This window comes from Teleopsis dalmanni, chromosome 2 (assembly GCF_002237135.1).
Source record: "Teleopsis dalmanni isolate 2A chromosome 2, ASM223713v2, whole genome shotgun sequence".
Taxonomy (NCBI): domain Eukaryota; kingdom Metazoa; phylum Arthropoda; class Insecta; order Diptera; family Diopsidae; genus Teleopsis; species Teleopsis dalmanni.
In genome coordinates, this window is record NC_051847.1 from 113,658,582 (window position 1) to 113,683,213 (window position 24,632).

Consider the following 24,632-nt stretch of genomic DNA (forward strand, 5'->3'; position numbering starts at 1 on the left):
AGGAATAACTGCTCTCTTTACCGAAGCAGTGCCCTCTTCGAGATTACGTTTACATAGCAACAAACTTCTTAATAAGCGTTCGTCTGGCATCTCTAGGATTTCTCTAGGAAAGAGTGACAACGTCTTCGTGCAGCAAGAACTGTTCTAGCCCAATTGAGATCAAGATATACTTATGTTCTTATCAGTAAGTTTTCACACAGCTCTACTTCGACTATCTCTTCTCCTGTTGAAATTACCACACTAATTTGAGCGCTATTGATATATGGTAGCGCCCTTTTCAAATAGCCAAGAGTCTTAATTGCGACCCACATCTTTATTTCCCCCCTATTCCACACAAAACGTTTCGACTACACCCATCCATTCGTATTTTACCTTTGTTCATATTTTACGGTATATATATCTCCAAGAGCTACAACAGCAACCAATTTAATAAATAAAAGTTCTGAAATTGGCATTAGGAATTTTTTTTATACCTGAGCACAATGAATCTGATGTCATCATTAAAAAGCGGTAAATAAAACCGTAAGTGGAGGCCGTTTTAATATAAAATAGTAGAAAGACGTTTGGTTCTCTTATATTTTGTTCTGTGCAATACAAAAATTATTTTAACCAAATTTTTAACATTTGTTTGACATATACTATATAAATTATACTAATATAATTAAATTAAAACATTATTTAATGTCCTTTTTAGGTACTTTATTAACTATTATTCATTTTTAAATGAAATAAAACAAAATTAGAATAAACGACCACACGGTCTAAATTAAGAAAACTAAGATTTTCGTGTTATCATACTATATGTTCATAATTAATTGTACCATTTGATTAGCTATTTAATTTTTGTTGTTCGTATATTGTTTAAATATACATGACAATGACAATGTCTATATTTTTAAACGTGATACAAGTCAAACATTTGACTAATAAATTATTTGTTTTCAATAAATTTATATTTAATATATATTTATATTGTGGGTCGTAAAATGAATTTATTACTTTGATAATTTTGTTGTATAAAACCATTTCGAAACAATTCATATTTTTAGTTTTATAGCGATTGATTTTAAACTGTCTGTAATTTTGTTTTAAATAATTTTACACATTATATATATGCTTCTTATTCGAAATTGATTATGTTCGCTTTTGTAGTTAAGTTTAATAAAATCTTATGTTTTGTTTTAAATTTTATGTGTGTCATTTTTTGAAAAGTTATGTTAATATATAAATTGCATTTCTAAATTTTCAAGGGAAAGTATTTTTACTGTAATCTATGTCTACAAGTAGATTTCTATTTATAAAATTATATATAAATTATGCATTTTAAATTCTTTACATCAACTTATTAAAAAAAAAAGTTACATTATTTCTCCGAAAAGCACAACACAAAGCAGAAAGTTGTATACACCTGGCTTGATATAGTTTCATCAGTGTTGTGACAGATTTAGTTCCTCACGAAATTACACAGCTATTCTTTTCCTGCGGGTTTCCATTTTCATTTTCAATAAGCATAAGTAGTTGATGAAATATGTCAGCAACAGACTATATCAAATATAAAGTTTATAAATTCATTATAATAGATAATGTAAATAAACATATATAAAATACCTCATTCTGTTTAGCAGAAGTTTCCAAAAATGAAGCGCGCCAAGAGTCAGCTAATTTTTTACCTTCTTCCGTAGATACTGTTCGTTCTTGGTGTAAATCAGTTTTGTTACCAACTAAAACTACAGGTACACTGTAAATAAAAGTTAAAAATTTATGATTATATCTTCATATTTAGAGTTTAATCTAATAATAGTATTTTTACTATTTTTTTCCCATTCCATCCATTAATTTTTCATATATTATTTTAATCACTTCAAAAGACTTTTGACTGGTTATTGAGTAGACAAGTACATAACCATGAAAATCCATACTATACTGTACAGGAAATATACTATATTCATCTTGGCCAGCGGTATCAACTAACTTAACACTATAATCCTGGGAGTTAACTTTTGTTGCTTTTGTAAAGGCTGCAAAAGATATAAAATAAATATATATCATTTTATATATTATTATGTGAAATTTATTAAAATGTGATCAAGTGAACACTTGTTTTGATGTTTCGTCTACCAATATTTTTTTTAATCAGTTCAAATTTGGTGCATTTCGTTTTGGAATCATGCTTACAATAGTATATCGCATGAATTTTTTTTTATAACGATGAATGAATTAAATTTCTTTTAGCTCTTAAAATCGTTTAATGGATTGAGTATATATATAATCTTATAATACATCTTATAATTCTCCATAGACAGCACTTCACTAAGATTTAGGTGTTTAACGTATTTTGTATACATATAAGGAAAATTACTGTATAATTGCTTATTTAAATATTACATTATTGGAGACATCTTATATTTCTGCATATGCAGCACTTCACTGAGATTTAGGTGTCGTAAATATGTGATAAATGACAAACCTTTTCATCTACATTATTTAGTCAGTAATTAGTAAACTGACTAACATTTTCTTATAAAATTATTTTAACAGTCATTTAATTGGGAATATAAATAATTTTTATATGTCAAGGTAATATAATCTGATTTCCTTCCATCAGTGTATTAACCTTGACCTTTGATTTGCACCATCACAACACACATTTCCCTATAGGTACTTTCATTAAATATATTGCGATTCAACAAATCATATTTTACGATCATAGATTTAAACAAATTAAATTTTCAAAATTTTATTTTTAAATTAATAAATTTATTTTACTGCATACGTTAATATATTAAATACGTTGAAGTTAAACAAGTAACTGAATTGACAAACAAACTAGTTTTTATTATTATTTATTTATATATTAAAAAATTGGTGTTCGAAACTCACTATTTTCAATGGTTGGGTCGTATGAGTCCACAAATTGGCCCTCAACAAATTGTATGCTTAATGACGATTTACCTATAATTATAGTAAATATTAATTTTTTCATAAAAAAAAGTCAAAACGCAATAGAATTAATAACAAAAATAACGAGATAACAAGCAGAAAGTTGGTAATTGTTACTTACCCACGGAGCGATAACCCATCATTGCAATGTTCCTTTCTTTTGCTGGCATTTTGTGTTTATTATTAATTCTTACTATTAAAAATGCAATTTGATTTCTTATATATTAATTACAAATATTCGCAATTATTAAATTTATTAAATTGAAGATTTCTTAGAAGAAATATTTATCAGAATGTTTAAATTGCTTTCTATTATGATTTTGCACTGGGTCTTTTACTATCACAGTCAAATTATGTTGTGCTTATTTAGTAATTGTTTAAATGATTTATTTTATTTAATTGTATTTTATAATTAAACGTTTTTGTCTACGCAATATAAGTACGCACGAGAATTCAACCTCACCTTCTTCTTCTACTCTTTATTAGCAAGCGTTTTTGTTGTACAATATGTAATTACTAAAGGAAAAAAGTGAAACAAAATAAAAACGAAGTATGGCAAATATGTACAGAAAAACAGCTGCTTGTATGGAACAGAGAGAAGTATGAAACAACAACGATAGTGGGCTGTTGATATGACAGTTTCATTTAAATAATTGCTTTGGAGATGTTATATATAGAAATCTATTACTACTGATGTTGGTTTTATAGCTAAATTCTAAAGCGGATAGTACAATTCACACAATTTTATCGACTTATTGTAATGGCAACACTTACAGATGTGTCACCCAGACTGACGAAATTCAAAATATTTTGATTTTTCAAAAGTCTTGCTTATTTTCGTTTTTGATCGTTTTTTTTTCTTCTTCTGACTTAAACCATTCAACTAAAAACATAAAAGCGTAATATGTGTCTTCAAAATATGTTATACATTGAAAACAGAAAAATTAAAATATATAGAAATAAATTATTTTATTTTAAAATAATATTAAAAAAATTATTTTATCATTAGTTCATTTTAACTACCTTGTTTAGGCACTCGCTCATTTATATTAATGAAAAACGTTCACATTATAATGAGCTCATTTATGCAGCTAATTAAACTTTTATATGTTATATAAACTATGAAAAGTTTTTTTTTAAAGAGTTTTTTTCTTTTAAAGTTGGTTTTTTTAAAGAGTTTTAGCTTTCATTTCGAACGTTATTTTTAGTATATTTCTACATGTATTTCAGCAAATTCGCTTTTGTTTTCATCAGAAAAATTTCTAATATTAAAAATATCTATGCAACTTTCTTTTGTTTATAAATGAAATACAAATACAAATGAAATTGGAAAATGTGGAAAATTTGAAAAATATTTAATATAATGTGTGTGATATTATCACCAATAGATTTAAAGCAATATTTGAATACCGTGAATTTCGTGCAATGCACCGAAAAAAGATATTTGAAATAAGGAAAAAGCAAATAATAATACTTTCGGTTATAATAATTACTAAGAAACGGAGGAAGTGCTGGACTTTGGTTAGTACAGTCGGTAAACGTTATTAAATAAAATTTAAAATTTGTTTTTTCAGAGAATGGGCATGTATGGAAAAATTTCCGAGAAATCTTTTTAACATGTGGAAGTACTTCCAGTCGACAAAAGTATTTTGACATTGCATAGTTTTGGTTGTTATTTGTGTCGCGTGCGATAAATACAGCTCTTTGTAATTTGTAAAGTTGGCTACTCTAATCTGAATCCCGTTTTTTTTTTAATTTTATTCATTTTTCTTTTTTTCTTATTTAAAATATGGGTAAAATACGTGAACTAAGCCAAATCCAGCGTAACGAAATGGTAATAAAGTACAGCGCAGGTATTTCGGTACAAAGTCTTAGCTAGTTTTATATAGTACCGCGGCAAACAATTACTACCAAATCAATAAGCATAAACTAACAAATTCAATAAGTAATTAAGCCAGAACAGGTAGACAACCCAAGACTACACCAAGGCAGGATCGCATAATCCTTGGAAAATTTAAGGAGAATATCTTAATTACACCAAATGCAGTATCAATTGAAGTTAACAATGAATACGATATATCCATAATAAGCCATATGTAGCCCGCTAAATACCTTTTATTTCGCCAAAAAATAAGATTAAGCGTTTAGCGTTTGCCAAATTTATGGTTCACAAGCCTCAATCTTTTTGGGAACAACTTTTGTGGACTGATGAAAGTACATTTGAGTATCATGGGTCGAAAAATAAAATAAACTGCAGAATACTCAAAAATTATTGACAAAAAGTAAGACCAGTATGCAAACGGATACCACATGGTGGAGGCTCTGTGATTTTTGGGAATGTGTTTGCTTTAACGGGAGCGGTGATTTGATACCAATCGATGGTACAATGAATAAAGACAATTATTTACACATCCTGAATGACCGCGAATTTATTTTCGGTGACCGGCTCATTGGACATGACTTTATCCTGCAACAGGATAATGCTACATGTCACAAGACCAAAATTATTACAAATTTTCTAAGGGATTTGGATGTAAATACATTAGATTTTATCACCCCAAAGTCCGGATCTAAATATAATAGAGAATGTGTGGGCTTATATAAAACGCAAAAGAAGTCCAAGTATAACAAGAACGCGCGACGATACGATTGCTGAGGTAGAAGGACTTTGGAAGAACATTTCCTTAGAAACGCTTCAAAATCTAGTAAAATCCCTTCCTGGACGTTTGCAGAAGATAATACGCGCTAAAGAAGGGTTTATTTTTTATTAATTTTTTTTTTATTCTTGAAACTTCCTGAAATTATTTCAATTTTCTTACAAAATACTTTTGTCCTTTTAAATTTATGAAGTTTTATTTTTATTTTCTAAACTTTAATATGGAATTCAATAATTTTGTTGTTTTTATGACCATAATACACTACTGTTATACATATATTTTTTTCATATTTATTGGATAAATAAATTTTAGTTAATTACACAAAATACACGATGTTTTTAATGTCAAAATACTTATGTCCACGTCCACCATTGTATACTAATCGCTTGAAAGGAAATAAAATAAAATTTTTTTAAAAAGTTTTTGAAATCAATCGAAAAGCAAATCTCAAAAATGTCATACATTATGGTAGAGAATGTTAATAACAGATAACAATTATGTATTAATTTTACGCGAATCTAATTTACTTACAACTGACGTATACCGCAATTGTAGTTACGGTAATGAATTTATAAATACCATAAACAGTTTACAAGGTTGTAGACCAATGGGCAAGATTCGTAACCGTAACTTTATTTGAATTAATACCTAATTTTAACACACAAGACATAAGCCGTTAGATAAAACTTTTTTATACATTTTATACATGGAATTGATCTAATATCAAAATCGATATATTTAACAAATCGACTGAATTTTAACATAATTCAGAACATGTAGCAATTGATTGCAATAACATTTGTGTACATATACGTACATACATATGTATATGCTTTTTTTTCTTTGGAGTTTACGAATTGATCCATCTACACATAGAGTATAGATTTATGATGTTTATACCTAATTATATTATATAATTAAACATATTACCTAGTCAGATATAATAATATATATAATATGAAAATAGTTTTTCCAGTTAACAAATTTATAAGATATATTAATAGTGTTCGAAATATATTGTCTATCGATATTTGGTTTCGACAAAAAAGAGGTGAGAAATAGATCAGTTTACGCACACTCAGGTTTTGGTTCTAACTATTCTTGAAGCATTAATAATATTTGTATGTTTTTATGTTATGTTTAATATGTTTATTTTAAGATCACAAACTGTTAGTTTCCAATAAATATATGGAAAGCCGTTATCATTTTCAGTTTTAGATTTCCAATAAAAACCCCCACAATGGCAATTATTTGCAATTAGAATAAAACAAAATATAACGTAAAATGTCTTCCAAGGCCTGATAAGTACCAATCATTTGAATGAAGTGTTATCTTACTTTTCGAATGAACTCGTCAATTAAAACTTGTTAAATATTCATTGATAATTTAGGAACATATTTTTTTTCTTTTTGATAAAGAGTTCAGAAAAGAAGTTGAAAAGCCTTTGATGTACAACTTGAAATACAAATAACCAGTGAAGAAATAATATCCAAATAATGCGGTTGTCATTAATTGGCTCATATATCAACCGTTGCATTTTTTTATCGCTGTTTTTAATTTTAAAACAAAATGTAAAAGCCACGCCTACAAACAGTGTAACCGCACAAAATCGCATTGTCAATGGTAAAAATGCAAGAATAGAGGAGTTTTCCTATCAAGTAAGCTTAGATAGGAATATATATTATATTAAGAGGAAATTTAGTGAAAATGTATCAAGTTCTTCTGTGAAAAACGGTTTGAAAGTAATTAAAAATTAAAATTTAAATTTTTTTTTAGCGGACTATTTATTGCGATCAAAACAAAATTTACTTTATTAATACCGTTTCAAAAAGTATAAAATCAGTTTTCTATTTAACTATATTTGAAACCTTAAACGAATTATTTCCTCTCACCTTGAATTACAGATAAATTTTTTCTTATATTTTTTTCGGCTTTTTTTTACAAACAAAAATTAAATATATAACATGACATTATTTACTAGTCAGGTCCGAATTAAATTATGTTGTACCATTTTTGTTTTAATGTTTTTTAATAAATATACTATTACAAAATAAAATAAATAACTTATTTTCAATTATTAATTTAAATTTTGTATAAATTATTTATATTACGAATAAATTTGTGTAACATTTTTTTGTTGTAATTTTTGTTGATGCGACTACAATTCTTTTAAGTTGTCGTTACGTCGCAGCACAATACATATATGTGGCGCCGCGGTACTTGATACGGTATGGGCCATAACAGCAGCGCATTGTGTTGATGGATTCGAAAAATTGCCACTTATGTTTTCTTTGCGTATAGGCAGTAGTACCCGTATGGAAGGTGGTGAAATTGTAAGCATTACTACTATATACAAGCATCCATCCTATGATGCAGACACAATGAACTATGATATAGCGCTTTTACGTACTCAACCCAACAGATTACGTGGTGATTTTGTAGCACCAATAAAATTACCCAATGTTGCTGAACCAATTTTAACTGATACAGTTGCTATCGTTTCTGGTTGGGGTCATATGAGCGCCACCGAACATGTTTTATCTACAACGCTTAAATACACAACAGTATATGCTGTTGATCAAGCAGAATGCAATGAAGCAATGAAATTTCAAGGTGGTATAACGGAAGCGTAAGTACATGTTCAGTTTAATTAGAAAAAAATTGTTTGACAACTCTTACCATAGTATGTTTTGTGCAGCGGCTAGAAATACGGATGCGTGCCAAGGAGACTCTGGTGGACCAATTCAAGTCAATGGTACTCTTATTGGTGTAGTTTCTTGGGGTGTTGGCTGTGCTGATCCGCATTATCCTGGCGTTTATACCCGCTTGTCGTACCCTGCTATAAGACGTTGGATTAAATTATATACTAAATTATAAACAAATATATAAAATAAAGTTATACATTGATTATTAATAATAATAACTTATTGTTGCTTGTTATTTATATGCTTTCAATATATTTAAAAAAAAAATAGTAACTTTAATTCAAATGAATGTTAACAAATAACAAATATGCGTTTAAACGATTTAAGCATATTTCTGATTTACTAATCCAAAGAGAGCATTCATCTAAGTTCTTGTGGTATAAAATTTAGAAATACGAATTAAACTTTACACAAATTTTATTATATGTATATGTTTGTGTTAGTGTCGACCTCAATGTTTATGTTTTAAATTTTTTGGGGCTTTAGGTCGTGGTTTTAAATTTATATTTTTATATAATACCTTGTTTTATATAAAAAACCAGCTTTAGATTAAATAAAAATATCACACTGTGATTCATTTATGTAATATATTTTATTAACAAATATCATCTACAGTGTTTTTCAGTGTAATGGTTATATCTTCAGTGTTATGGTCTACGAAGTAGACCGAAATATTTGTTAATAAAATATATTGCATAAATTAATCACTGTGATATTTTTATTTAATCTAAAGTTTGTGTTTTATATAATACAAGTTATTGTATAAAAATATAAATTTAAAACCACGACCTAAATCCCGGAAAAATTTCAAACATTTTATAATATATAAAACGCACAATTTACAAATTATTATAAAATAAAATTAATTGTAAAAATTGTACAATTTTATATTTAATTCAAAAATCTCTTTTTGACAAGCACATCGCCGCAACGTAATACAACAATGCAACCCACTCCACCCACTTTGCAACTAAAAAAAAAACAACCACGATGAAGAAACAAAGAAAATGTCAGAAGTTATTGTGCTTTACGCCTTAACATTTTCTTTTTTTGGTCAAAAAGGGCTTTTTATTTCGACTTAGAAGGATAAAATGAACAAAGATTTAAGAAAATATCCTATTCTATACAACGAAGACAAAAATCGAACAGATATTCACGCTGAATTGAAGAAAATTGTTTGAATCAATTAAATCATCAATCATTACAATTTTATTTTACGAAATTCATAAAGAAGTGGTGTTTGAGTGATCTCCGTTATTTTGTAAAAGAAGTGAGCTAGAAACAAATTTATATTGATTAAAAAAATTTATAAGTGTTAATTTATAGGATTTGAGTTCCTGAATGAACTTTGTAATTCTCAGTTGGACCATATTGAAAATGCTCTACCATTTGTTGTGGTGTTCAATCAGTTTGTTTTCTTTTGTTTTTAATGTTTTTTGGTTTGTTTGTAACGTTGCTTCGGCTGGTATACCATGGTTCACGCTAATGCTGCTTATTGTATGTGTTGCATCTAAATTTGTTAAATTGCGCAGCCCAAGTGCAAAAAGATTACTGAACTTTTTTGAAACCGGCGATGTTGCTACGGTCGACAATCTTGCTTATTGGCCAATCGCAAATCGCGCAGCTAGCTATGACGCACCAGGTAATTCAAAAGCTGCTATCAAAAAGGTAAGGCTGCTACCACACAATCAACTACCACACAATTTGTAAAATCAATATTTTGTTATATTTCTAATTATAGTGTATTACACGTGGTTATCGCAACGTTATGCTAGATGCCGGCTTAACAGCTTGCGGTGAAATCGTTATTGTAAATCGATCGACACTCGAACGAGCCGGACTTACGGGTGCTATATCACAACATGCACTTGAAGAATTACGAAGAGTCAATATTACATCAGTACATCCTTTAAGGTAACTTTGAATACAAATTAAACTAGCAAAATATATAATAATTTTATACTATGATACCCTTTTTACGCTTAGTTCAAAATTCGATGCCGAATACGTTTATACATTAAGTGAATTAATGGAATTTTTGGAAAATAATCGATTAATCATATTTTTACGTATATCTGACCATAGCTCACACATGATCGAAAAACTTAAAGCTTTTATTAAAAAAAACGCACAATTTTTGAATCAAATAATACTTATTAGCTCATCACCTTATGCTATATATCAGGTATGACAAGAACTGACACTTCATTAAAACAACTTCATTTAATTTATATATATAAATAATAACAAGCATTTATATTATTAGCTACGAAAAACTGAAACAGACTTAGTGTGTGGGCTTTGGACTGAAAAATTTCTAGCATTGCCTATTCTCAAAGCTTCAACACTTGCCACTTCAATTTATGGTGCTATATATCGTAATATTATTGCACCTGTAGTTGGCGTAAGTGTTGTCTTCGTCAATAAAGACGAATTTAATTTGTAAGTCTACTTAAATAGCTACTTCAAGCATACCTTTTTAATATATTTAAAAAATTTTTTCTTCCAGACATATAGCAGAACTATGGCGAAATGTAGGAGTACGGCCAATAGTTTATAATATTAATTCACCGAATGAAAAGCGTTACTTTCAAAAAACGATGAAAACACAATATCTGACTGATTCCCTTCGCTCAGAACCGCACTTACTTATGAAAGCTTAAGTAGTAACTCTAAAACAACATAGTTTATAGTTATTAAAACCAAATAAATAATAATATTTAAGTACACATGTCGAAAACATATTAATTGTTTAAAGCTTGTTTAATTGAATTGCATTTACATAAGTGATCTATTTAAAATGTTTAAATAAATTTTATGTACATCGAAATAGTTTATTCGAAACTTCTTGAAAGTTTCAACGATACATAATTGTACTTTTATTTTTAAAGTATAATTATGGACTTCTCAAAAATCCAATTCCTTATATCCACTTTTTTCATCAATACAATAACAAAGAGAGGCGATCTGAAATACTTGGCGTCCAGTGATAAAATTAGTTTCTGTGCCCTTTACATATTTAAAACTAGAGGTAAAAACATAAAAGATGTTTTTGTTAAGGGTTTTTTTTATATACAAATTCACTTTTCAAAATATAAATTTCATTTACATTTTAGTGCAAAAAAGCTTTTTAATTAATAGTTATAATTCCTTACTTTTCAAATCATACAAAAACATGTTTACACTATTTTTAAAAAAAACTAGAAAAGCACAATGCAAAATGTAATGCAAAATTATTTAAAAAAATATTTAAGTTAAATCGTCTATTTGCATATTTTTATATATGTATATTCTTTAATGCATACAACTAAAATAATTTTATTATACAAATGCTATATTAAAATCTTTTTTTTTAAATATTTATAAAAAAAACCAAATTTCTACTACGTTCAAAAATCTATATTAAATCCCAGTCATCAATTACATAAAAAAACAGTTTTTAAATATGTATATACAAATATTATTTAATAATGGGTAAACAGGTGTTCATATTTATAAATGAAATATGATTTATACTAATAAAGTATAATTTACTACTATATCAAATCTTGTTATTTTGATTTTTCCCATATCCCATATTTTATGAACAAAAGAATTATTTTATTTATTTATTTTATTATATTTTATTTTAATTTTAATTGAAATAAAAACTAGTTTTGTATTACATATATAAAACAACATAAAATGGAATTTTTATTTAAAAAAGGGCTTTTTAGTTTAAACTTATATAGTCTAAAAAACAATGGTAGATTAAAAACATATAAATAACAATTTATGAATAATATAAAAACTTTCAAGAATTTGTTTAATGAATTTATTTCTTTTTTGTACGCGTTGTTGTGCGCTTAACTTTTACCGCTTCTTGAGTTTCAAGTTCAAAACTGACTTTTTTACTTCGTGTAGATTTTTTTTTATTGATAACTTGTTCCGTTTGTTCGTGAATCTTTTCTACAACATCAGATTTTGTTGGAGTTATAGACGGTTCCGCTATCTTTGTTTTCGCAGAAGTTACTTTTCGTCCTCTTTTACGTATGGGACCCTCATTTTCAATATGAGTTGATATAACGTCTTCTGTGGGTAAAGTTAAACTTTTAATTTTTTGTTTGTCATCTTTCTCATTTCTACTAGTTATTTTAAGATCTGGTTTATCAATAGCTTCTTCTGTTTTCTCTTGAATTTCTTTTACAACTATAGCTTCTGTAGGAGCTGTAGACATTTTTTTCATATTTGTCTTTGTAGCAGTTGGTTTTCGTCCTCTTTTACGCATTGGACTTTCATTTTCAGTATGTGTTGATATAACTTCTCCTGTGAGTAAAATCGAACTTGTCATTTTTTGTCGATCCACTCTCTCATTAGCAGATTCTTTAACATTTGTCTCTGTTACAGCTTTAGCACTACGAGTCCGCTTGTTACTAATTGTATCAACTGTTGCCGTTGCTTTTAATTCTCTTTCATTATTTTGATTCTTTATCATAGGATTTTCTTCTAGTTGTACTATTTTTTTAGGGGAGTCAGTTTTCGAACGTGCTTTTTCCAGATATTCTTGAACAAGTGCTATTGGTTTTCGAGTTCTACCTCTGCTAGTAGTAGCTATTTCTGTTTTTATTGTTTTTTCACTGTCAGTTATTTTTATATTTGTTTCAATGTCTGAACTTTCATCATAGTTCTTAGCTGTTGCCGCACGTCTGGGTACGTTACGCTTTCTTTGCTCGTCAATATCTGAAGTATTTAGTTTATTTGACTTTTTTGATGTTTTAGCAATACTTTCTTCATTATGTGAAGAAATGGCTTTTCGGCCATTACGAGTTTTTATGTGTTCCTTTACAATAAGATTAGAATCCTTACTGGTTGCTATTGCTGTTGCTATATCATTCAAGCTTGTTTGTTGTTGTTTATCAACTTCTTCAATTTCGGCATTATGCTCCTTAAGATTGTTAACTTTTTTGAGTACTGTTTCCATATTCGTATTCGTTGCTTTTGAATTCACCGATTTATCTTTTAATTCATTTTTAGCATCTACTTTTGATAATACATCTCCTTCGGACTGTGCTGATTCAGGCATATCTATAATATTATAAAAAAATTATAAAAATTATAAAAATTTAATATGATTTTTATAAGCAAAATAATTATTTTACCTTTGTCAATTACTTTTTTATTTCTATGTGATCGTTTTGCGGGATTATTGGTATTTAAGGAATTTTCCACTTCTTTAGTCGCTACCATAGGCTCTTCAATTTCAATAATTTTACGTTTGCTTGGTAAATGTGTTGAGCTGCTTTCAATATTTAAGAAAATATCAGTCTTATCTTGATGAATACTGACATTTCCGGAATCTTTTTGATAGACAACCTTCCTTCTCCCGCGTTTAGTAGTAGAAGTTGTATCTTTAGTAATATTTATTTTATCTTCTAGTTCTATATCTCCACCTGTAGATAATTTTGGTCTTTTTGAAATCTCTGCTTCCTGTTTGTCATGGCTGTGTCTTTTGTTAACAGTTAAACTCTCAACAGTTTTCATTTTCTCATCTCCTGCAATAATTTTTTCCTCCATATCTTTTTTCTTCGTCCTACCTCGTTTTGATGTTGTCGGCATTTGAGAAATATCCTGTTCCGTAAAAATTACAATTTCATCTTGTTTCTTCTTATGAATGTCCTGCCTTTTTCCACGTTTATTACTATGTGTAGATATTTCTGCATTAACCGTATCATGGTCATTTTCAACATTAATTAACATTTTAGTAACTGCAATTTCTTCGAAAAGTTGAGATGAACTTGGAATATCGTCCATATTAGTTACTATCATTGGTTTTCTTTTGGTACCACGTCGAGATGTAGAAATTTGATCTGGTTCTTTAATTTCTTCTTCCACAGCGTTTTTATCAATCCGTCCCTTTGTGGCAGAAATGGTTGACTTTTCTTTCGCAGTTTTGCTTGCTGTCGCGTTATACATAACTTCGATATTTTTTAGAGAAGTCTCAAGTTCATCCTCTTTCAATTTATTTACCGATAGTTTTTCAATATTTTTAGAAGTTGGACTGACCTCAATATCTTTAGATGGAGATATATAAGGTTCTGCATAATTTATTGCTCGTTTTCTTCCTCTTCGAGATTTCCCTACAGTCTTATTCTTATTTTCTTCTGGAATATCTTCTTGATTGTTTACTGTTTCTTTATTGTTATGAACAAATTCATTAAGTTTCGAAATTGGTTTTATTATTTTTGTAATTTTCTTTTGTAAAATTTCTTTCGGTTCTGGTTCATCTTGTACTACTAATTTCCTTCTTCCACGTCTTGGTGCAGCTTTTATAATATCTTTACTGTCATTTATGTTTTCGTTTACGGATTTTTTTCTTTGCGTTTCAGTCGCCACTGTAAGGAATTCGTCACATACTTTATGTACCTTATTAGCGTCTATTTCTTTTTTTTTATCAGTGTTATCAGTTTTACTTATTATTGTAAGTGCATCAAAACTATCAGTAGACTTATCAATATTGGCTTCAATATTAAACGAGACTGTATTTTCTAAAATAAAATCACTGGACTTTTGTGCAATATTATCTTGGGATTGCAAAGTTGATGTAGCATTAGACTCTTCTTCCCTTTCATTATTAGATTCAACTGTTACTTTCAACACTAATTCTCCATACTTTTGATCGCTATCATCTTTAGATAGTGAACTACATTTTTCACCTCTAGTATTTGGTTGAACTGTCTCTTCCAAACCGAATATAGAACACTTTTCATTCATGTTATTTTCCTGTGTCAGTGTAAATTTATTAATCGATTCAGATATAAGTGACTCAGTCGCATCTTGAATATTCGACTCAACTGCTGTCTCTGGCACCAATTTAGGAGATATTTCATGACTATGATTTTGGTGATCTACAGTAGATATATTTTTCAATTCAGATACATCAAATGTAGTAGCACCTTTATCATTAGAGTCAAATGTATTTAAAGTAATTGAATCTCCACCTTCAATATTGTATTCAACATTTTTTTTGAACATAATTTGATTACTATTGCTTTGGGTTTGTGGAGTTGATTTCTCAAACTCACATACTTCCGATGCACTAGAATTTTCTTTAATATTGGATTTCAGGGTCTTTTCCATTTCACATTTGTTTAATATTTTATTCCCATTACTTTGCGATTGTATTAAAGCCACATTTAATTCAATGTTGTCCCTTGTTTCCACATTTAGTTCCAATGTAGTGATTTCAATATTGGATTCATTTGCATTATCCAATGCAATTGTAGAAGAGATTTTATTGCTATTGTCTTCAGATTGTATGTCATTTTCATAATTAGATCCAGACGCATTTGATGCAATTGCATCTCCTCTTTCAATATTTAATTCAACTGTTTCTTCAAACAGGATTGTTGATTGGGATTGTAGCATGGATTTATCAGACTCAAATACTTCTAATGCTATTGCATCTTTTCTTTCAATATTTAATTCATCTGTTTCTTCCAATTTACTAGACACTAATTTACTAGATATTTCATTTGTATTATCTTGGGATTTTTCCATAGATTCACCTACCCCAATGGTATTTTTCGTTTCCAAGTTTGATTCAACTTTATTATTCACCGTAAGTTTAGAAGACAATAATTCATCATTGCCTTGGGATTGTAAAGTAGATTTACTTGTAGAGTCACATTCTTCTAATATAATTGCATCTCCACTTTTAGTATTCGATTCAATTGACTTTTCCATTACAAAATTAGAAGACATTCCATCAATATTATCTTGAGCTTGTAGACTAGATTTATCGTTACAGTCAGATACTTTTAATATAATTGCATCTCTACTTTCAGTATTGAGTTCAATTGATTTCCCCTTTGCATATATAGAAGACATTTTATCATTATTAACCGTAATGTCAGATACTTCTAATTTAATTGCATCTCCATTTTTAGTATCGGATTCAATTGATTTATCCATTTCAAAACTACAAAACATTCTTTCATTATTATCTTGAGATTGTAGAGTAGATTTATCTGTAGAGTTAGATACTTCTAATATAATTGTGTCTGCATTTTCAGTATTCGATTCAATTGACTTTTCCATTATACATTTAGAAGGTCCCACATCATTATTGCCTTGAGATTGTATGTCATTTTCATTATTAGGCTCAAGTGCATCTGATACAAATGCGCTTCCCGCTTCAATATTTGATTCATCTTTTTTTTCTAAAAGTGATTTTGATTGCGATGCAAGAATAAATTTATCTGTCTCAGATACATCTAAATTATTAGTTTCTTTAGACGTAATATTTGGTTGAACTGCTTTTTCGAACAAATGTTTAGAAGATATTCCATCATTATTATCTTTAGATTGTAAAGTATTTTTATTATTAGAGTCAAATACTTCTAGTGCAATTGTATCTTCACTTTCAGTATTATGTAATACAGTTCGTCCCAATAAAAATTTAGAACACATTCCATCATTATTATCTTCAGATTGTACTACAGGTACATCTAACCCAATGTTGTCCCTTGTTTCCACTTTTGTTTCAAATGTATTGATTTCACTATTGGATTCATTTGTATTATCCAATGCAATCGTAGAACAGATTTTATTGCTATTATCTTCAGATTGTATGTCATTTTCATTATTAGAACCAGATACATCTAATGCAATTCCATCTCTTCTTTCAATATTTAATTCAATTGTTTCTTCAAACAGGATAATTGATTGGGATTGTAGCATAGATTTATCAGACTCACTTACTTCTAATGCTATTGCATCTCTTCTTTCAGTTTTCAATTCAACTGTTTCTTCTAATTTACTAGATATTTCATTTCCATTATCTTGAGATTGTCCTAAAGATTCATCAAACTCAATGATATCTTTCGTTTCTACATTTGATTCAACTGTTTTATTCACCGCAAGTTTAGAAGACAATAATTCATCATTACCTTGGGATTGTGAAGTAAATTTATTCATAGAGCCAGATACTTCTAATATAACTATATCTTCACTTTCATCATTCGATTCAATTGACTTTTCTGTTACAAATTTAGAAGAAGCTTCATCGCCATTTTTTGGAGATTTTAGAGTGGATTTATCAGTAGACTCAGTTATTTCTAATATAATTGTATCTTCACTTTCAGTATTCGATTCAGTCGATTTTTCCATTATACATTTAGACGGTTCCACATCATTATTGCCTTGAGATTGTATGTCATTTTCATTATTAGGCTTAAGTGCATCTGATACAATTGAGCTTCCCGCTTCAATATTTGATTTAACTTTTTTTTCTAAAAGTGTTTTTGATTGCGATTCAAGAATAAATTTATCAGACTCAGATACATCTAAATTAATAGTTTCTTCAGACGTAATATTTGATTGAACTGCTTTTTCGAACAAATGTTTAGAAGATATTCCATCATTATTATCTTTAGATTGTAAAGTATTTTTATTATTAGAGCCAAATGCTTCTAATGTAGTTACATCTCCAGTTTCAACTGTTTTTTTCAACACAAATTTTAACATTTGATCACTACTGCTTTGGGATTTCGAAGTACATTTATCAAGCTCAGATATATCCGACGTTCCATCATTTTCTTTAATAATAGATTCAGTTTTAATATCCAATGTAATTTTAGAACACGTTTCATAACTATTATCTTTAGATTGTATGTCATTTTCCTCATTAGACTTAGATACATTTGATGCATTTGCATCTTTTCTTTCAATATTGAAGTCCATTGTTTTTTCCAAGACATATTTTGAAGCCATTTCATTTCCTCTTCGTAGGGATTCTGGATCTGTTGAAGTAACATCGTTTATTTTAATATTAGATTCAGCCGTTTTTTGCAAAAAACATTTAGAAGAACTTTCATTATCAATATCTTGAGATTGTAGAAAAGATACATCTACCCCAATGATATCTCTTGTTTCGATATCTGATTCAACTATATTCTCCAGGACAAGTTTAGAAGAGATTTTATCATTGACTTCTGATTGTGAAATAAATTTATCATCAGAATCAGATAATTCTGATATATTTGCCTCTTTACTTTCAATAACGGATTCAATTGACTTTTCCATTACAAATTTAGTAGACGTAGTGTCATTATTTCCTTGGGATTGTAAAGTAGATTTATCAGACTTAGATATATCTGTTACACCAGCATTTTCGATTCTCATATTTGATTTGACTATGTTTTCCGCCACAAATTCAGTTGGCTTTTCAATAGTGTTATCTTGTGATTTTAGAATAGATTTATTATTATCACATTCATTTAAAATAATTTCATTGTCAGTTTCAATATTGGATTCTATCACAAACTTAGAAGACTTTTGATGTCTATTATCTTGGTATTTTAGTGTAGACTTGTCATATGACTCAGTTAAATCAAATTCTTTGAATAATTCTTTATTTGCAATGTTGGAGTCAACTGTTTTTTCCAACACGGATTTTAGCGACATATTTTCTTCAGATTGTGGAATAAATTTATCACTGCAAATAGAAACATCCAATTTAACATTTTCAGCAGCAATGTTTGATTCAACTGTCTTTTCCAATACAACTTTAGGAGAAACTTGACTATTATTGAATCTATCTTTGACCTCTGAAAGACTTAATGTAATAGCGTCTTCACTTCCATTACTAGACTGGACTGTCGAATCTACTTGACTTCTATTATCTAGGTATTGTGAAGACATTGCGTCTTTAGATTTCGACGCATCTAATGTATAATCTTCACTTTGAATGTTGGATTCAACTATAATTTCTGCGTCCAAGAGGGACGTAAAAGATGTGTTATCACTATTAACTCCTAATTGCAGAGAAGATTTCATATCGTCCTCCATATTAAGCGGCACCTTAATGGTTTTTATATCTATTGATGCATTGATTTTTTTCGTTTTATTTTCTAAATCTTCATTTGCCATCAAACTCATATCATTGTACTCATAGGAAATTTTTGATTGTTCACTACTCTTAATGTCAACTGCAAAACCGGATGTTTTTGGTGATTCAAGATGTTTTTCAGTATCTGTTTTTTTGGTTAGAACTTTTTTTACTGCAGAGGTGGTAAAATTTGACTTTTTCAAATTAAGGTATTCGTCTTCATTATCTATATCAGCTAAGTCGCTGTCTGTATCGCTTAAAACCAAAGCTTCAAATGTTTCATTCGATTTTAATTCCTCTATTTTATTCATTTTCGAATTTTGTGATATTGGCAATTCAGATTCTGTATCGCTAACCTTTAATGAAAAAGAATCTTCACTTTCATCTAAAAGATGAATACCACTCATTTCTGATTCTATAGGTGTCATTGATCTTTCATCTAAAGTCAGCAAATCTAAATTTTGTTCTTCTGCCACTGACAGACTTAAAGGATCACTAATTTCAGTAGTTTTCATCGTGTTACCACTTTTATTTACAGATAAATGCAGTGGATCAATTGATAAACTATGCTCAATAGATGATTTTAGGCTTACATTTCTTTTGTGAAGTCTAGACGCATCATCGATAAGTTCCTCATCCAAATTTGAAACTTCAATTTTTTTAATCCAATTTTGGACTTCAATTTCAGGCAAATCAGTGATAATGTCTGTAGAAGAAAATGGTGATTCTTCGATTTTATCTAGCTTAGAATTACTAACTGGTGTACTGTATTCTGAAACCTGCTGATTTGTCGACATATTTTGCGATTTTTCCGTAAGATCTTGATTATTAAATTTTAATGCCACTGGACTTTCGAATAGTTTTTCTAATTTGTCATTGCTATCATTAAGATTATATTCAGTACAATTTAAAAATTCTTTTGAAGCAAAGCTTTGCTTAATCATTTCACTGGAAGGAGTGACGGTCATCATCAAATTTTTACCTCGTGGTGTTTTAAAAACATCTACAGTTGGAGAATTTAAAAGAACTTGGGATGTTTCATCAGTTTTATTATTCTTTGGAATTGGTGTACTGCTTATTCTTGGCGTAGCGAGTAATTCTTGTACACCTTCAAATTCCGTTTCACTTACATCATCTTCACCTACAAATGTGTAAAGTAATATTGTGCATATATAATCACAATTACATACTTACATTTTAATACTTCTTTACCATAGTTATATTCAGAATCATCCAAAACTTCATAAATGCGTTCATTTTGTCTATTATCAAACATAGATTTGAGTTCTACGAATATATCAAATAAATTAAATAAATTTAAAACGAACTACAATTTACAAATTTTTGTTTTACCTTCTATATTAGAGATTTCACTTTTCATACCAATGCTTGCATTTTTTACTGTAACTGAACTTGCACCTTTAAATTGAAAAAAAATTTTGTAATTCAAACATTTAATTAGAAAAGTATTACCCTAATATTTATACAATTTTATAAAAATCAAATCTTACACTTACTATCTTTAATAATTGTTTCTTCAGTATATGAATCTTCAACAATTGCGCCCATACTCTCTTCTACGTATTGATCTTTTAATTCAGTATCCAAGGCTTTAAACGACCTTATACGTATGGGAGTTTTATTTAAACTTTCTGATTTCAATGAAGTTCTTCTAAACTGAATTGTACACTTTGATGCAAGTTCTGTAGGCATAGATACTCTTCTTTCAATGCGCCGTTTATTTAATGGATCATTTCGATTATTTTCACTGGTGTTTACTTCCTTACAATCTATATTATCTTTACTAACTATGTTATCTTTACTAGTCTGTAATTTTTGAGTTTCGTTAAAGCATTCTTCGTCAAACAGAAATTCCATTTTACTATTTGAGTGTTTGTTTTCTTTCGTCAAACATATATCGTTTTCTACATCGTTTTCAATTTTTTTTTCTGTCATTATGTTGTCTTTTGCACTTAAGTCGAAAGTTTCATTTAAATTCTTAACAGAAGTTTCAACAGTTTCACCAAAATTCTCTGATACTATATTCGAATCAATCGAATCAGTTTTAGAGCTACCATTATTACAATCAATTGTTAAATTATTTTTATTCTTTAAATCAAAGTCAGATTCTTTAGTTCCACTTAATTTCTGTAAAATATGAGGTGTTGTTTTCTGTAATTGTTCTTCAGACATTAAAGAAAGTGAATTATCTCTCATAACTTCATATTGTCGGCTATTTTGTGCAAGGCGACGAGGTGTAATCGATTTATGTAATTTTGGGGTAGTAGGAGTTCTTGACAAAATAGAACCTGCTTTAGATTTTTGTGTGCTTTTTAATAATATACGCTTCATTAATGATGGCGAAGAGCGTTTGGGTGTTGTTAGTTTAGCAGTAAAACGTTTGGTTGGAGTTTTACTAGCACTATTTATAATAGCATCAGAATCATCATCTATCTCTATAATTGACGAAGCACTAGATTCCACACTTATTGGAGTATCTAATGATACACTCTTTCGATATATTGGCGTACTAGATGGCTTACTACAGCTAGGCATTTCTAATTTAGATGTTTCTTTTTTATTACAAGATTTAATCAATAAATTAGGAATCGGAGATTTTGGTGCGAATTTAATAGGAGTTGTGAAATCTACTAAATACATAGGTGAATTTGGTGCTTCTTGTAAATACCTTTTTTTAGAAGTATTCGGAGTCACATATTTCAAACTTTGATTAGCTTTGTACATCTTTGGCATAACGCCTTTAGGTGTGCTGTACGTACTTTTTGGAGTGCATGATATGAAATCTACAAAGGATTTCTCTATTTGTACTCCAGCAATGCGTGGAGAGAATGATGTGATCTTCATGTCTGAGTAATTTAAACAAATATTTTGTTTTAATATTTCACATTTTTTGTCTGGTGTAGAATCAATAACCATTATTTTTGCGATATCATTATGTAAATTTAAACCAGACAAATTACATGTGCTATCAGTTATATCATCAACATTACATTTTTTGTCCTTTTCTATTTCGTTCACCTCGGTTAAGGAATTAATTTGAGATATATTTTCATTATTAGTATCCTTTTTCTCGATATCATCACCAGTATACGTGGAATAAAAAAAACTATTTATATAAAAATATTTTTGTTATTAATTATATATCGTATTGTCAAAATATGATAACAATATTGTTAGTAAAACTAAGCGACTAGTTAAAATTTCTATTATACTTTTATACTTATCAGAAATTTAGCACTCACCTGTGAACAGTAAACCGTCGTGGGTAATGATGAGAAAACTGTAAATATAAATGAGTTATGTTGAAAATTTCAGAATAAAACCGTTTAAAATATTTACCCTTAAATCAGGACACGAATTTGGTGCCCTATCAGCATTAGCAGACTTTTGAGGTGTTGTAAAATTGTTTTCACTATCACTGCGCTTACATTCAAAAATAAATTTGTTTTCAAGTACATCTAAAACATGTTTATGTAGGAGAGGTCTCTTCACTTCAATTGATACATTGTTGATTTTTATAGGATGCTCATTTGAACAATTAATTATATTAACCTGAAGGTAAAATATTAAAATTTATCCTTCAAGGATTATTAATATACCTACCCGATCCCATGCGTCTATTACTAATTTACAATGGACGCGCTCTACTCTTGGATCGTCTATAGAAACATCGCAAAACGGAAATTTACCAAATGTAAATTCTTTTTTATTTATAATATATTCTTCAACTTTTTCGCCACTTTTATCCAGGCGTATCAATTTAGCTTCATAAACCATGATTACTGTATTCACATTATATATCTAAATGCCGCTTTTTACTTTTATTCAAACGTAAAGATTTGACCAATTGTTAAATATACAGAATTTACACGTTAAATAAAATTTTCTACTGTTAGTTTTTAATACTAGAAAAAGTTTTTGCTTCAAATTGTCTATATAAACCAAGCAGACGCTTACCGAATATACTTTTTCTCTTCCGCTTTTTTTTCAGTTTTGACGTTTAGAGCGTTTAAAATATTTGAATTTGTGCTTGGTAGGTTTTTAAATACTACAGTGTTGCATTGCAAATGTCTGAGTACAAAGAACAGACAGTAAACTACATATATAAAATATTTTATTAATAAACACAACAAAACTCCATTAATAAGCAGTAAAATTTTATTAGTTTTTTCCGAACATTAAATGAATTTTATTTTAATTTAAAACAACACATTGGTTTTCGAAAAATTTTTTAGAATGTAATTTTACTTTTACATAAAATAAAAAAATTTTTATGAACTGTAATGCAATTGTGATCTTGATTTTTTCTTAAAATTATACCACTAAAAACAAAATGAAGAGTTTCGAAAAAAAAACTATATTCCTCTAGTGAAAAAATATAATCAACACACACATATTGCAAAAATATACATACATATTTATGTACATAATTCATTATAAAACGTCGTACTTTCTTAATATCGTTCTAATAAAATTTAGTTTAGTAACTGTTCATATTGTCCCAAATTAAAGAAGTCTTCTTTGTAAAATAGCGCCTTTTTTTGGTAACTTTCAATTCATTGAACTTGTGCACCCTTGGTTACTTGTGGAAAACACCGTTAGTCACCGCTTCTAGTTTGGCAGGAACGAGTTCTAAGCCTGTTACTTGCAGTTCAAACAAGTAATATACGGACTATGAACTAATTTAGAAATTCAAATATTTCCTAAGACCACTGATTATGAGTACTTGACAATACTCGAAACAGCATTGTATGGTCAGCCAAATTGAAAAAATATTTGTCCTTGTTTTTTCTTTGCTATTCGATCCGTCTAACTTTTAAATAGTTTCTTTTCGTCATAAAAACGCGTCACGCTCGGAAAGAAAAAATTAACATTAGAAATCTTATTTTTTATATACAAATCGAATTTTAAAAATTGCATATTCAAAACACATTCAGTAGTTTTATTAGCTTTGGTGGATTATTTTTCACTCTATTTTAAATTAATAACAGAAATTTCCTATCAGAAATTTATCGTTCACAGAGTATCGTACAAAACCAATTCATCAGTATTTTTATTTAAAATAAATACAGCAGAATGTAAGAGAAAACTTATAGTATATTCACACTGCCTCATATAGACGCTTTTGATCATTATGACTACTAATGAAGATGATTTATCATACAAAAATCGTTCATATAAATGAGCTTGTGGCAACACCAAAAAGATTATTATAAAAAATAATTTGTAATATTTAAATAAATAAAAAAGATAAAATAAAGTAACCACAACAACCACTAGATTGGTGACCAAACCGACGCTGAACATAAAAATGGCTACACAAAATCAAAAAGTTACCGAAGATACTACCCCAGTCATTAATAAGGAACAACATTGATCTTTGGTTTATACAGTTGGACTACGGGTTTCTAGTCAACCACATAAAGGGCGACACTCAAAAGT

The 24,632-nt window shown here is 28.6% G+C and overlaps 4 protein-coding genes across 4 annotated transcripts; 2 read left to right on the plus strand and 2 right to left on the minus strand.

The window, feature by feature from the left end:
* Positions 1-786: 786 nt before the first annotated feature.
* LOC119684708 (GTP-binding protein Rheb homolog) lies at positions 787-3,429 on the minus strand. Its single transcript, XM_038098807.1, has 5 exons — positions 3,062-3,429; positions 2,881-2,952; positions 1,811-2,018; positions 1,609-1,738; positions 787-1,542 (listed from the first exon to the last, which is right to left on the minus strand). The coding sequence occupies exons 1-5, from the start codon at positions 3,108-3,110 to the stop codon at positions 1,453-1,455; spliced, it is 549 nt and encodes a 182-aa protein (XP_037954735.1). The 5' UTR covers positions 3,111-3,429; the 3' UTR covers positions 787-1,452.
* Positions 3,430-7,085: 3,656 nt separating this feature from the next.
* LOC119683102 (trypsin-4) lies at positions 7,086-8,486 on the plus strand. The gene is made up of 3 exons (XM_038096710.1): positions 7,086-7,255; positions 7,772-8,226; positions 8,282-8,486. Exons 1-3 carry the CDS (start codon positions 7,094-7,096, stop codon positions 8,472-8,474), a joined length of 810 nt encoding a protein of 269 aa, XP_037952638.1. The 5' UTR covers positions 7,086-7,093; the 3' UTR covers positions 8,475-8,486.
* An 840-nt stretch (positions 8,487-9,326) lies between these two features.
* On the plus strand, positions 9,327-11,031 carry LOC119683101 (glycerophosphodiester phosphodiesterase 1). The gene is made up of 6 exons (XM_038096709.1): positions 9,327-9,572; positions 9,629-9,970; positions 10,044-10,216; positions 10,289-10,487; positions 10,569-10,744; positions 10,812-11,031. Exons 2-6 carry the CDS (start codon positions 9,644-9,646, stop codon positions 10,963-10,965), a joined length of 1,029 nt encoding a protein of 342 aa, XP_037952637.1. The 5' UTR covers positions 9,327-9,572; positions 9,629-9,643; the 3' UTR covers positions 10,966-11,031.
* Positions 11,032-11,986: 955 nt separating this feature from the next.
* Positions 11,987-23,333, minus strand: LOC119683349. Its single transcript, XM_038097005.1, has 9 exons — positions 23,148-23,333; positions 22,794-23,008; positions 22,530-22,742; positions 22,433-22,470; positions 20,687-22,296; positions 20,523-20,588; positions 20,364-20,456; positions 13,441-20,310; positions 11,987-13,366 (listed from the first exon to the last, which is right to left on the minus strand). Exons 2-9 carry the CDS (start codon positions 22,965-22,967, stop codon positions 12,117-12,119), a joined length of 10,314 nt encoding a protein of 3,437 aa, XP_037952933.1. The 5' UTR covers positions 22,968-23,008; positions 23,148-23,333; the 3' UTR covers positions 11,987-12,116.
* Positions 23,334-24,632: the final 1,299 nt, after the last annotated feature.